This window comes from Rhinopithecus bieti, unplaced genomic scaffold (genome assembly GCF_001698545.2).
Source record: "Rhinopithecus bieti isolate Rb0 unplaced genomic scaffold, ASM169854v2 scaffold_21531, whole genome shotgun sequence".
Taxonomy (NCBI): domain Eukaryota; kingdom Metazoa; phylum Chordata; class Mammalia; order Primates; family Cercopithecidae; genus Rhinopithecus; species Rhinopithecus bieti.
In genome coordinates, this window is record NW_016810386.1 from 236,423 (window position 1) to 250,773 (window position 14,351).

The 14,351-nt window shown below is 43.3% G+C and overlaps 1 protein-coding gene across 4 annotated transcripts in view; it reads right to left on the reverse strand.

Annotated features, from left to right (window-relative positions):
* DIP2B (DIP2 acetate--CoA ligase B (putative)) overlaps positions 1 to 14,351 on the reverse strand; it is a 266,458-nt gene that overhangs the window by 22,272 nt on the left and 229,835 nt on the right. For all 4 annotated transcript variants that reach the window (XM_017891753.1, XM_017891752.1, XM_017891751.1 and 1 more), the window contains 7 exons: positions 14,032 to 14,233; positions 9,645 to 9,754; positions 9,423 to 9,503; positions 7,087 to 7,210; positions 5,198 to 5,319; positions 3,328 to 3,439; positions 385 to 494 (listed from right to left, as the gene is read on the reverse strand). In XM_017891753.1, the coding sequence (XP_017747242.1) occupies positions 385 to 494; positions 3,328 to 3,439; positions 5,198 to 5,319; positions 7,087 to 7,210; positions 9,423 to 9,503; positions 9,645 to 9,754; positions 14,032 to 14,233 (861 nt within the window). The remainder of the gene's footprint in view (positions 1 to 384; positions 495 to 3,327; positions 3,440 to 5,197; positions 5,320 to 7,086; positions 7,211 to 9,422; positions 9,504 to 9,644; positions 9,755 to 14,031; positions 14,234 to 14,351) is intronic.

The window sequence follows — 14,351 nt, forward strand, 5'->3', positions numbered from 1 at the left end:
TGTTCAGGCTGGTCTCGAACTCCAGACTTCATGTGATCTGCCCGCCTTGGCCTCCGAAGGAGCTGGGATAACAGGCGTGAGCCACTGTGCCCAATCTAATACTGAATTTTATGATATCTAAATATCAGATTTCATACATATTTTAACAAACTCTTTTTATCTTTCAGCTTCAATGCTAGGTACAGACACTTAATAATACAAATTCCTTGTGATAACTCATTCCAGAGGAGCCAATGCCTTTATTTAAATAGAGCAGCGACCCTTGATCCTCACTCTGCCTACCGGTCTCTGGTACAACCACTTAGCCTCTGTGTCTAAAGTTTCTGGGGCAGTGGTCATCTCTGTTTTTTGGCAGACGTGGCATTTTTCTAGCATGCAGCTTACCTTCACTCCTGTAAGCATGCCAGTTGTGGAGACACTAAAATCAAGATATGCCAACATCTCAGGAGTGGGTGGTTTGTACAGCTGAGGTAACCTTTTCCTGGGTAAATCATCTGCCATGAAAAGAAAAAAACCTGATGTCAATCCAACATGCGGGAACATGAAAATTATTGCTCTTCAACTGGTTTTCTGTGGGTTTGCTGTGGCCAAATTGAGCTTCGGGGATTTGCTAAAGCTTAGGCTTCTCATATTTAACCAAGTAGCTCACATATGTCATTCTTAGAGGTGGGCTGGGGTTGAGGACAACACTAGACAACACAGGCAAGCAAATCTACATCAGGTAAATGTATCTGCTAGCAGCTTAGTAAGGGGAAATAGAACACAGTAGGAAGCAGACTGCTGTTCAAATGCCAGCTCTACTATCAGCTATGTGACCCTGGAGTTATTTCACCTCTTTGTGGCTGTTTTCTTCTTCTCTAAAACGAATCTCTAAAATAATACCTACCCTCATAGAACTGTTGGGAATTTAATTCACATAAAGCACTTTTAAAGCAACTGACTGAAGAAATGCTTAAAAAGCATTAGCTGTTATACTGGTTTCAAGTTAAAGTTCATTATTTATACTTTAGTATGTGTTATATTAATCATGTATGGATTTAAAAGTTGGAAAGTATTTCTCTAAGTTAACTTAGCAGATTTTTTTTTTTCTAAAGACAAGAGTCTTGCTCTATTGCCCAGGTGGGAATACAGTGGCTTGATCTTGGGTCACTACAACCTCCATCTGCTGGGCTCAAATGATCCTCCCACCTCAGCCTCCTGAGTAGCTGGGACTACAGGTCTATGCCACCATGCCTAGCTAAATTAAAAAAAATTTTTGTTTTTCATAGCGGTGAGGTCTCACTATATTGCCCAGGCTAGTCTCCAACTCCTGAGCTCATATGATCCTCCTGCCTCAGCCTCCCAAAGTGCTGGCATTACAAGCATGAGCCATGGCGCCTGGTTAAGTTGGCAGAATTTTAAGAATAGTAATCTATCTGGGTGCAGTGACTCAGGCCTATAGTCCCAGCTATTTGGGAGGCTGAGGCAGGAGGATTGTGTGAACCCAGGAGTTTGAGACTAACCTGGGCAACATATCAAGATCATGTCTCTTTAAAAAATAAAATAAAATAAAATGGTGGCTAGGCACAGTGGCTCACACTTGTAATCCTAGCACTTTGGGAGGCTGAGGCAGGTGGATCACTTTGAGGACGGGGGTTCGAGACCAGCCTGGCCAACATGGCGACCCCTGTCTCTACTAAAAATACAAAAATTAGCCAGGCATGGTGGTTCATACCTGTAATCCCAGCTACTCGGGAGGCTGAGGCAGGAGAATCCCTTGAACCTGGGAGGTGGAGGTTGCAGTGAGCCGAGATCGCGTCCCTACACTGCAGCCTGGGTGACAGAGTGAGGGCTCTGTCTCCAAAAGAGAATGGTAGCCAAGAACTGGTAATTCGCTGCTTTCACTCATTTATGATACCTCCTCTACTTCCCCCCATGTGCTTTATAAGTATGCTAAAACCAGGGATGTCAAAGATGTCCTCCAGCCATACCTCTTCAATGGCTCCAGCCATACCTCTTCAATGGCTCCTTTGGCTTTCTGGATCAAGAAGGACGTCTCTGTGAGTTTTAAATCACCAAATCACAGGGCACCCATTTCTGGTCAAATGAAAGACTATCACCTTTGACCTCCCTTTGTGCAGGGAAGGGTCACTCATATGACCACTCAAGTGCCTAAGGAAACCTTCCTGTTGTGATTCAGCCCATTAACCATAGATCTACCAGCATCATTAACACCAACACAATCCATTTGTGATACATATATGTATACAACATGCTTCTATCCTTCAGTAATAAATATTTTAAAAACCCAGTTCGGCATCTGGTACACAATAACCACAAATACATGTCATTCCTGCATTTGAATCCAGAGTTTTTTTTTTTTTAAAAAAGGGTAGGGAGGACATTAATGGTTAAGAGGCTGGGAATGGAGCCAAACTGGCTGGATTTGAATTTCAGTTCTGCTGCTTATTTAACTTCCCTCAGTTTTCTAATCTGCAAAATAAGGATAAAAATAATAACTTATAGGGTAAGGATAAAAGTATATAACACATTAAATGACTGACATAAGGGCTCAATGAAAGTTAGATGTTATCATTATGATTACATGCTAGGAACTTTGCATTACATCATTTAATCTTTACAACTCCCACTTTATAGACAGGTTAGTAAGGATACTCAGAGAGTAGCAGATATAGCAGGACTTAAACCCTACCTGCCTGACTCCAAAACCCACATTCTTTCTATACCACAGCTTTTTCAGCTATTCCCGTATCTTACCCCCTTCTTTAATATGAATACTATCTAAAAATTTTGCACTTTATGGCTTTCAAAGTTTAGTATTTTCATATTACACTGCATTTTATCTTCTCAATAAATATACAAGTCAGGCAGGGGTAGGCAGTAGCTTAGGAAAGGGTAATTTCAGTCAGGATTACACAGGCAGTAGGTAATGAAGCTTGAGCCAGAACCCAAATCACCTGACTCCCAGTCCAGTATTATTTCAACAATATCACATCTCCAACAAAAGGATCAGATTGTCTCAATATTTTACTTGGCCCTACATATACATAGTTACATGTAGCATAAAAACCTAACCACCTTTTGATGATGCCAAGAGTAACAGCAAAACACTTTTGTTTGGAGAATTCTTAGCAGATTGTGATCTCGCCCTTTGCATCTGCTGTCAGTGTCTAGTCCTGCACAAGCTTACTGATGCTAGGTTTTGCCTCTGTCTTAGCAGGCAGAAGACATAAAGGAAGGGTAAACAAGTCTGGCATGAGAATAGAAGAGATCTCAGGTATTGTGAGCTCTCACTGCCTCCACCCTCAGGAGAAGTCTCCCTTTCACCTGTGTCAATGATGGTTGGCCAGGTTTTCACATCCACTGCTGCTGCCGCCTCTCGGGACCTCAGTAGCCGCATTAGGGTCTGACCGGTGAGAATACAGGCTGCTTTGCTGACCTAGAAAACAAATGGACAACAATAAGCATCAGGAGGCTCAGCCCCAACATGGCACCACAGGTCCTGGCTGCTGCTAAAAGCCACTCATGTACCACACTGGACAGGACGGTTTCAAAGAACACATGTGGGACAGATGAGGTCAGTTTACTCCCTTGCATGTTTCCTTCTGGAAATGTGTGACATTTAACTCTCTCAGGATGATGGACCTATTCACAATACACTGTATTGTTTATAACAGTGATTCTCAAAATATTTTGTAATTATAATCTCAGTATGGATCCCACAATCCCATGATTTCATTAAGACCACAATTAAACAAAGATGTGGATTTTGTAGTGCTCAGGAAATGAGAAGAATTAGACAACCATGTTTGAAGGACACTGCCCCAGTCCCTAGTGAATAATGAGACTTACTACACCTAGACCATATGCTGAACCTAAGGAACCCCGATGCTGATATAAGCTCTCATAGAAACTAGGTTCTCTTGCCCAGCTATACACAGAAATGCAAAGTGACCTACTTTGCCCACAAACTGCATCAACAGCAACTCCCCTCCCTGCTTTTCTGGCCCACTTTGTAGAATATAACAAGGGCATTTCGCTGAATTACACTTTGTAATAAAATCATCCATGGTGATCATGGCTTTTATACCGTGGGCTCCTTTTTTGCTGACAGAGCAGCAGTTCTCAGAGAAGCAAATGCTACATGAACTGGAATTTTGTAATCTATCGGCACTGGCCAAGGCTTCCCCTTGCTGTAAACACTAGGATCTGATGCAATACACATTTACCTTATTTTCTTTAACTCTCATATCCTATAAAGACTTCTTTTTTTTTTTTTTTTTTTTGAGACGGAGTCTCGCTCTGTCGCCCAGGATGGAGTGCAGTGGCCGGATCTCAGCTCACTGCAAGCTCCGCCTCCCGGGTTCACGCCATTCTCCTGCCTCAGCCTCCCGAGTAGCTGGGACTACAGGCGCCCGCCAGGTCGCCCGGCTAGTTTTTTGTATTTTAGTAGAGACGGGGTTTCACCATGTTAGCCAGGATGGTCTCGATCTCCTGACCTCGTGATCCGCCCGTCTCGGCCTCCCAAAGTGCTGGGATTACAGGCTTGAGCCACCGCGCCCGGCCTCCTATAAAGACTTCTATCATCTCCAGAGTAAGGTCTGGACACCTTTTAATGCTACACCAAGTAAATTCACAAAAGTAACTAAAATAGAAGTGACCTGACACTGCGGTTAATTCAGTTTGGCACTTAAAATCACCCAGATAATTTAGCAGGAAAAATATCAGACATCACATTTTAGACAGAAGGGGAGGGGGAAACTTTTTTTTTTTTTTTTGAGACAGGGTCTGCTCAGGCTGGAGTGCGGTGGTGTAATCTCAGCTCACGTCTAACCTCCACCTCCCAGACTCAAGGGATCCTCCTGCCTCAGCCTCCTGAGTAGCTGGGACTACAAGCATGTGCCACAATGCCTGGCTACTTTTTGTGTTTTTCTTGGAGAAATACTAATGGCTGTTTCACCTCCTTAATGTTCATGATAACTGCATACAATTCTGTATCTCACCAATAACCACTTTCCCCCAGTTCCTTCGCTGAATAATGATGGTTGTTTTGGCTTGATTAACAAAAAGGAGGTAGTTTCCAGGAGACAAATTTGATTTCCTGACTTAACAAAATTGGAAAATTAGTAAGGATCCTTAGCTGTCTGAATCTGGATTTTAGGAGATGAGGACAAGGCAAGATACAGCTGGTACTTACATCAACAATCATTCGGACAGTGGGTAGCGTGGCCGTGAGGTTCTGAGCATGTGGAGGTCTGACGGTCACAGGTATACAGCCCGCATACAGGCAGCCATAGAAGGCAGCGATTAACTCAATGCCTGCAAGACAAAAGACCCTGTCAGGAGAGGCACTGAACTGCCTAAGAGCACTGAGAAACTAAAAGGCAAATTTTCCAAAACGATTAAATCATGTGCAAGACAGGTTCTGTAGACCATAATTTAACAGAGACTCTAGCAGAAGATATTGAAAGTGAAAGAAGGAAGCATATAAAACTTTAGAAAATATAGAGAAAACAATTAACAAAAAAGGAAGGAAATCAGAAGTAAACTCCTGAAATATTTGTGAAGAAGGTATATTGATATTATTACTTTATATTTCTCAGGAGAAGTAACTGGAGAAACCAGGAATGGTTAACCAGGAAAATAAAGGAATGGAGAAAGGAGAGGTGAGGAAGCCCTGAGCTTTTTAAAAATATTTAGAAGGCTGCTCTAAAAAGAGCAATCAGGCTTCTTAGATGTTGTTGAAGGGGTGTGAGTTTTAGGGAGCAAAGTATGACTCAGTCTGAGGAAGACTCTGGGCAGAGGCCTCCTTAGGAAGAGCTCAGGTCCTTCCCCGTGGCCTCTGGCCAACTGACAGGTGCAAGACCATCTCCTGGGCATACAATGGCGGGGACTGCTCTATCACGTGATCTTCTATGAAATCTCAGTATCTAGGTAAATAAGGCAGTGCATAAGAATCACAGAATGAGCCAGGCCTTGTGCCGCACACCTATAACCCCAGCACTTTGGAAGGTTGGGGCAGGTGGATCACCTGAGGTCAGGAGTTTGAGACGAGCCTGGCCAACATGGTGAAACCCCATCTCTACTAAAAATACAAAAATTAGCTGGGCATGGTGGCGGGTGCCTGTAATCCCAGCTACCCAGGAGGTTGAGGCAGGATAATCACTGGAACCAGGGAGGCAGAGGTTGCAGTGGGCTGGGATCACGCCACTGCACTCCAGCCTGAGTGGCAGAGCGAGACTCCGTCTCAAAAATAAAATAAAATAAACAAAAAAATCACAGAACAATATGAAGTGTGGGGGGGATAACAGGCCAAAAAAAGCTGGATGTATGAGTGGATTAGGTGACAGAAATAACGAAGGGAAGACTCAAATATTTCACCCAGAATTTTGAATCTTTACATCAAATAATTCTGAAACCCTCTTACTATGAAGACAAGGTTGTTGAATTAAATCAGAACGTGAAAGTAGCAATAACAGAAGAAGACTAAATCATAATATGAAAACTCACACCCCTTCAACAACATCTAAGAAGTCTGACTGCTCTTCACAGAGCAGCCTTCTAAATATTTTTAAAAGCTCAGGGCTTGCTCACCTCTCCTTTCTCCATTCTTTTATTTTCCTAGTTAACCATTCCTGGTTTCTCCAGTTATTCCTCCTGAGTAACATCAATCATCATAATATGAAAAATGTTCACAGAATTCACGTACAACATTTCTTTGGGGACTGGGTGAAATTGCCCCATTCCTGAACATTCACAGAAACAAAGCATCTGTTTTGAGAGTTTCCAAAAGCCAAGCAGCTGAAGACTTCATTCATTCATTATTTATTGAGTGACTTTTATGTGCCAGGCACTAATAGAAATATAAGGGTGCAAAAACAGACATGGTCCCAGGAGAGCCACTGTACTGCACAACTTGGGGGGTGAGGCTTGGTTCCCACTTCGGCCTGTATGCATGGTCTTCTAAGTGTTGGGAAGTACACTGTCTGCAAGTCATAGAGAGCGGCCCTGAGAGCCTATCCTCTCACAATTTGTAGTCAGTCTAGTACTGGAGCTTAAGGTCTAGTCTACCAATCCAATGCTTACCAGGTGGATAGAGCAACACCACATTATCTCCTGCATTTAGATGTCCCTTATCACCAAGAACGGCCGCAATCCTCTCTGCTCGTTTATGAAGCTGAAGGCAGCTGGCTGTGCATACAGTGGTTCCCTTTAAACAACAGAAAGGATAAGCAGGTCAAAGCTCAGAAAGCAAATAAACTGTAATAAGCACAGCCAATTCAACACCATACCTGAAAGGCTTGTGCCTTTGTAGATTATCCTTAGCAAATTATCAATTCTAGTGAAAATTCCCCTAAAATCAAAGACGTGTGGAGCTGGAGAGGGTGGCTCACACCTGTAACCCTAGCACTTTGGGAGGATGAGGTGGGGGTACTGCTTGAGCTCAGGAGTTCAAGACAAGCCTTGGCAACATAGCAAAATCTCCTCTCCACTAAAAATACAAAAAAAAAAATCAGTCAGGTATGGTGGTGGCACGTGCCTGTAGTCCCAGCTACTCAAGAGGCAGAAGTGGGAGGATCACTTGAGCCAATGCCTGGGCGACAAAGTGAGATTCTGTCTCCAAAAACAAACAAACAGACAGACAGATATGTATGGGATCCTTTTTTGTTCTTTTTTTTGTTCTGACATGGTCTTGCTGTTGCCCAAGCTGCAGTGCAGTGATGTAACCACAGCTTACTGCAGCTTGCAGCCTCCAACTCCAGGTTCAAGACATCCTCCTGCCTCATCCTTCGAAGAAGCTGGGATTATAGGCATGAGCCACCATGCCTGGCTGACATTTTTAAAAGAAATATGAGAACCTTAATGAATCTGTGGGCTTGAAAAGAAGCTCACTTCATGTACAGGTAGAGCAAGAAAGATTCCCAAATTTTCTGTCATAAAAGTAATGGTTCTTTAAGATTTTAATGATTTTTCAATAGAAGGCACAATACTATTCTCCTCTTAAGTCTTATATTGCATACATTCCTCAAAAAAAAAAAAAAAAAAAAAATTCAGATTCCAGGGAATGGGGGAGATGGGTATACTTTGGATAAGTCCCCTAAGAGCTCCAATAGGCACTTCTAGTCTTCCCCCTGCTGAGGAGAAATACTGCTATCCACATGGTCACGACTTTGAGCCTGTGACTCAGCCATCAACACAAAAACCCAGCTGACTCTACAGAATGCATAATTTTAAAAATACAATAATAGGCCGGGCGTGAGGGCTCACGCCTATAATCCTAGCACTTTGGGAGGCCGAAGGGAAGGTGGATCCTGAGGTCCAGGAGTTCGAGACCAGCTACCAACATGTGAAACCCCGTCTCTATCAAAAATATAAAAATCAGCTGGGCCTGGTGGTGGGCGCCTGTAATCCCAGCTAACTCGGGAGGCTGGAGGCAGAGAATTGCTTGAACCGGGAGGGCAGAGGCTGCCAGTGAGCCGAGTCATGCCTGCCCACTCCAGTCCAGGGACAGAGCAAGACTCCATCTCAAAAAATATATGTGTATTTTTTTCTTTCTTTTTATAATATATTCTATATATCATATAATATATATATATATTTTTTTTCTCTTTTTATTTTTGGGACAGGGTCTTGCTCCGTCACACGGGCTGGAATGCAGTGGCACAATCTCGGCTCACTGCAACCTCCGCCTCCCGGGTTCAAGCGATTCTTCTGCTTCAGCCTCCCGAGTAGCTGGGATTACAGGCGCCCACCACCAGGCCCAGCTGATTTTTATATTTTTGGTAGAGACGGGGTTTCACATATTGGTCAGGCTGGTCTCGAACTCCTGACCTCATGTGATCCACCCGCCTCGGCCTCCCAAAGCTTTGGGATTACAGGTGTGAGCCACCGTGCCCAGTCCTAAAATACAATATTATAACGAACCATCCATCAGAAACCAGTAGTTAAATGTGCTCTGAGTAAATTTCAATTTGCTTTTTATCTGTTAGCAATAAATCATTTAATTATGTACCAGAAATAACTTAGGTTTTTAAAATGCTGGTCTGAGGTCATTTTCTTCCTGGCAGAAATCAAATAATTAAAAGTCCAACTGGGTAAAAAAACTGTATGACATAACACATTTTGAACATCTGTGTATCTATGTAATTGCATTGTTGGCTCCATTTCTCCTATCATAATTGAATAAAGAAGACGTGCTTGTACCATAAGAAAAGAAAGTATTACATAGCACTCCAGGAGGTCTCATTCCAATCCTAAAGTGATTGCACAGTTTACCCTCATATGTCAAAGCAAGGAGAAAGCCATTAACTCCTTCTTCAGAGATGGCAACACAAATTTTCTGATGAAAGAAAGAGAGCAAGAGTGCTTAAGATAGTCCTATAGTAGTCAGCTGATTAGATATACCATTGAATTTTTAATACCTTGGCATTTAACAGCATGAAGAGTACATGGTCAGGAGTTGCCTGGGCTCGCCACTGTAGGATCTCTGCCAGAAACTGGTGCTGAAGTCATAAACCAGAAAAAGGACTCAGGGTCAGCAACTTATAACAAGTCATATAATGCATCCCTCAGCTGTTACCTGCAGTACACGTTCTGTCCTTGACTTGATTTCAGTAAGAAGGCAACATTTCAGGAACACTTACCTTCCTCACCAAATCATTCTCTTCTATTTGTCCCAGATCCCTTCCAGCAGCTTGTGCTATACGTTTTCCAGCAACCAGATTCCCAACCATCATGGAAGCAGGGCCTACACCTGTAAATAAATGCAAAACCCAACTCACTGGAGATGGCAATTCCAACTAAGTATCCAGAGCATTTCCAGACTGACCAAAACTGGTTCAAATATTCATCCAACAATACTGACTGAACACTCTTCTAGGCACTGGGAACCCAGGAGAAATAGGGCAAGGAGCTTGCACTCTGGAGAAGGATAACCAAGAAATACATACACAAATAAATAAACACAAATAGTGCAAAGTACTGGAAAAACAACAAACAAACAGGAACACAGGAGGGATAGGGACTGGGGTGGAGGGAAGCAGGCAGCTATTATAGTTTGGGGTATACAGAAAGTTTTCACACTGAGGAGGTGACAGCTGGTTGCACAAGCTCCTACTAATACTTTAATCTTCTCCAATCATAATAGAACCCTAAAAGAGGGCTTAACAATAAAGAATATCTGGCTTGGAAAGAAATTTGTCATCTATGAGGCCTGAGGGAGTTTATCTAGAATATTAAATTTGTTCAATTAAAAGTGAGTAATGGCCGGGAATGGTGGCTTACGCCTGTAATCACAGCACTTTGGGAGGCTCAGGCGGACAGATCACTTGAGCCCAGGAGTTCGAGACCAGCCTGGGCAACATGGCAAAACCCTGTCTCTACAAATACAAAAATATTAGCCTGGTATGGTGGCAGACATCTTTAGTCCAGGCTACTCGGGAGGCTGAGGTGGGAGGATCGTTTGTGCCAGAGTTCAAAGCCGCAGTGAGCTGAGATCGTGCCACTGCACTCCAGCCTGGGCAACAGTGTTAAGACCCTGTCTCAAAAAAAAACAAAAACAAAAACAAAAAAACTCAGGGAAAAAAATGTCAGCAATGCCAGGCATGGTGGCTTGCTCCTGTAATCCTACCAATTTGGGAGGCAGAGACGGCAGACCATGTGAGGCCAGGAGTTTGAGACTATCCTGGCCAACACGGCAAAACCCCATCTCTACTAAAAATACAAAAATTAGCTGGGCGTGGTAGCTCACGCCTGTAATCCCAGGTACTCAGGTGGTTGGATCCTGGATGGCAGAGGTTGCAGTGAGCCAGATCACGCCACTGCACTCCAGCCTGGACAACGGAGCGAACTCTATCTCCAAAAAAAAAAAAAAAAAAAAAAAAAAGGCAGCAATTGGTAAATCTAGGGTAGGTTACATGGGTGCTCCTCACTGTACTAGTCTTCTAACTTTTCCATAGGTTCGACACTTCAAAATAAACAGGGGAGCCCACTCCCTCTCTAGAAAAAAGTGCTATGGCACTGTGTCCCTCTCTTCATGGTCACGGCCTTATGGAACTAAGAAGATGGCAAAAAGATGATTTAAAAAAGCTTATTGCCAGCTAGGTTTCAAATAAGGCTGATGCTATATGGGATTAATATTAAAAATCTTTTATTTGACCGGGCGCGGTGGCTCATGCCTATAATCCCAGCACTTTGGGAGGCCAAGGCGGGCAGATCACGAGGTCAGGAGATCGAGACCATCCTGGCTAACACAGTGAAACCCTGTCTCTACTAAAAATCCAAAAAAAAAAAAAATTAGCCACGCGTGGTGGCGGGCGCCTGTAGTCCCAGCTATTCGGGAGGCTGAGGCAGGAGAATGGCGTGAACCCAGGAGGCAGAAGTTGCAGTGAGTCTAGATGGCGCCACTGCACTCCAGCCTGGGCGACAGAGCGAGAGTCCATCTCAAAAAAAAAATCTTTTATTCTATCAAAATCTGCTGATCCTCAATATACTGAAACAAATGAAAGAAAAATCACTTAAATCATATAATCAATTTTCAAAGGGTAAATATTTGGGGAAGCTGGGTAAAGGATGTAAGGGAAAATCTTTGCACCATGTGGCAACTTTTGTGTGTGAAATTATTTAAAATGGAAAGTTTAAAAAACTTAAAATAAAATAAAACTCAAAAAAGATAAAGTATTCCAATTGGTGGACAGTTTTAGTCTACAAAGTCTCTACTACAATTTTAAGTAAATATGCAATATTACTCCCTAAGAAACTTCATGACAAATTATAGATACATCATGTTGGAGACAGCCTTTTTTTTTTTTTTTTTTTTTTTTTGAGACGGAGTCTTGCTGTGCCGCCCAGGCTGGAGTGCAGTGGCCGGATCTCAGCTCACTGCAAGCTCCGCCTCCCGGGTTCCCGCCATTCTCCTGTCTCAGCCTCCCGAGTAGTTGGGACTACAGGCGCCCGCCTCGTCGCCCGGCTAGTTTTTTGTATTTTTTAGTAGAGACGGGGTTTCACCATATTAGCCAGGATGGCCTAGATCTCCTGACCCCATGATCCGCCCGTCTTGGACTCCCAAAGTGCTGGGATTACAGGCTTGAGCCACCGCGCCCGGCCTGGAGACAGCCTTTTAATACAGGCAGGGACTCAGTGTATTTCTGTAAACTGTGCAATCCAGGATTCACATTATAAAATTAATAAAGGCATGACATTTTAAAAAGTGAATTTTGTAGTAGTTTAAAACAATAAAACGAATTCAGCAGCAGTTCCTTGATGTTATTCTGTGTGCATTTCGTGAGTCTATGGGTCTATGGGTCACAGAGAATGAAAGATACTGAAAGCAGTAACTCCAGGAAGCTAATTGCAGACACTGCTGTGCCTGTAAATATGCCTTCTGATTTTCCCATAAAATTCTGTAAACATCTTATGCCAAAAACTGCTAGTTATCAATTCCGTATCTATTCTATTCTTCTTCCTTAATAACAGAACCCCCAGTTTTTAGCTGGACACACACCTGGAATAAAGACTATATTCTTTAGTGTGGGAGGATAATACGTAAGAGGAAGTAATATGTGCAATTTCTAGAAAATATGTTAAAGGGAAGAGTATCTTTTCTTTATCTTTTCCTCCTACCTGCTGGCTGGGATGTAGAGGTTGAGGAGCCTAATGAGCCCTGGGGCAGTTGCTAATGATGGCTGTGGCAGATTATTTTATTTTCTCACAAGCTTCCTTTCTTTCCTGTCCTAGTTATGTCTGGATGGGAGAAGTATACTTCATGGTCTGACTTGTTTAGGACAATGAAATGTTAGGACATTTGACACAAACAGAAGCTTTAAATATGCTCGTGTGGCTTGGCTTGATTTCTTGCTTCTGCCATCTGCCTTAAAAAACATACAGCCCAGGTAGCTGCTGGTCCCATGATGAGGAGACACATGGAACAGCTCTGAACCTAACCTAAGCCTGGAGCCAAGTCAAGTCCAGTGGATTCCAGCCAAGCCAACCAGATCTACATTTCATGAGTAAAAAGTAAATGCTTGCTACTTCAAGGCACTGAGTTTTAGGGTTATTTGTTCTGTAGCGTATCTATGACAAGAGTTGACTGACAAAACACCAGAGCAAAAAGATGGGAAGCTAGAAGAACATGATCAAGGAGTGACTAACCTAGCCTTTGGACTACCTAGCTCTGAACTTTTTTTTTTTGAGATGGAGTCTCGCTCTGCCGCCTGGGCTGGAGTGCAGTGGCCGGATCTCAGCTCACTTCAGCTCACTGCAAGCTCCGCCTCCCGGGTTCACGCCATTCTCCTGCCTCAGCCTCCCGAGTAGCTGAGACTACAGGCGCCCGTCACCACGCCCGGCTAGTTTTTTGTATTTTTTAGTAGAGACGGGGTTTCACCGTGTTAGCCAGGATAGTCTCGATCTCCTGACCTCGTGATCCACCCATCTCGGCCTCCCAAAGTGCTGGGATTACAGGCTTGAGCCACCGTGCCCGGTCTCTGAACTTTTTTTACCTGACAAAAATATAAGCTTGTTTCTTGCCTGAGCTGCTATCATGTTTTTCCATAACTTGCAGCCAAGACTAGTCCTAACAAACACATTCTTTCTTTCTACAATAACTCCAAAGGCATCTCAAGGATATCTTTGCCTCCGGGCTGCCTTAACACCTTTTCCATCTTCGCTTTCCTCTCCTTTCTTTTTTGTTGAGACAGGGTCTGGTTCTGTCGCCCAGACTGGAGTGCAATGGCGCAATCTCGGTTTACTGCAACCTCCTAGGCTCAAGCCATCCTCTGTCAGACTCTGAAGTAGCTGAGACTACAGGTGTGCACCACCAGGCCTGGCTAATTTTTTGCTTTTTTTTTTTTTTTTGTAGAGACCGGATTTTACCATGTTGCCCAGGTTGTTTTCGAACTCCTGGACTCACGCGATCCTCCCACCTTGGCCTCCCAAAGTCTTTGTAAACTAATTCTAGAGAAAGAATCACACTGAGAGAACCCAGCTTCTTGAAGTTGGAATTTTAGTGCCAGGTCTTGGAAGCCAGCATATTACCTGGTTGTTTTTGCCGGGGCTTTGGCAAGTTTGTCACACATGTATGTGGGCACATGAGGATATTGCAAGGATGCAGCGATCCCTCCAGAAAGAGTTGTTTCGTCTGAGATATATGAATTCCTCCTAGTGGAGTTTTTGGCAATGTATTGGCTGGCACCAGAGCAAGACAATAAACCCCCACTTGATGAATGCTATCGATCGCCTAGAAAATATAAACAAAATACTCAATGAGATCACTTCTATTACATTTGACATATTCCTGGTATAATCCATTATTTTACTCTACAATTTTTCTTGCTCTACCCATTCTAGATCTAGAA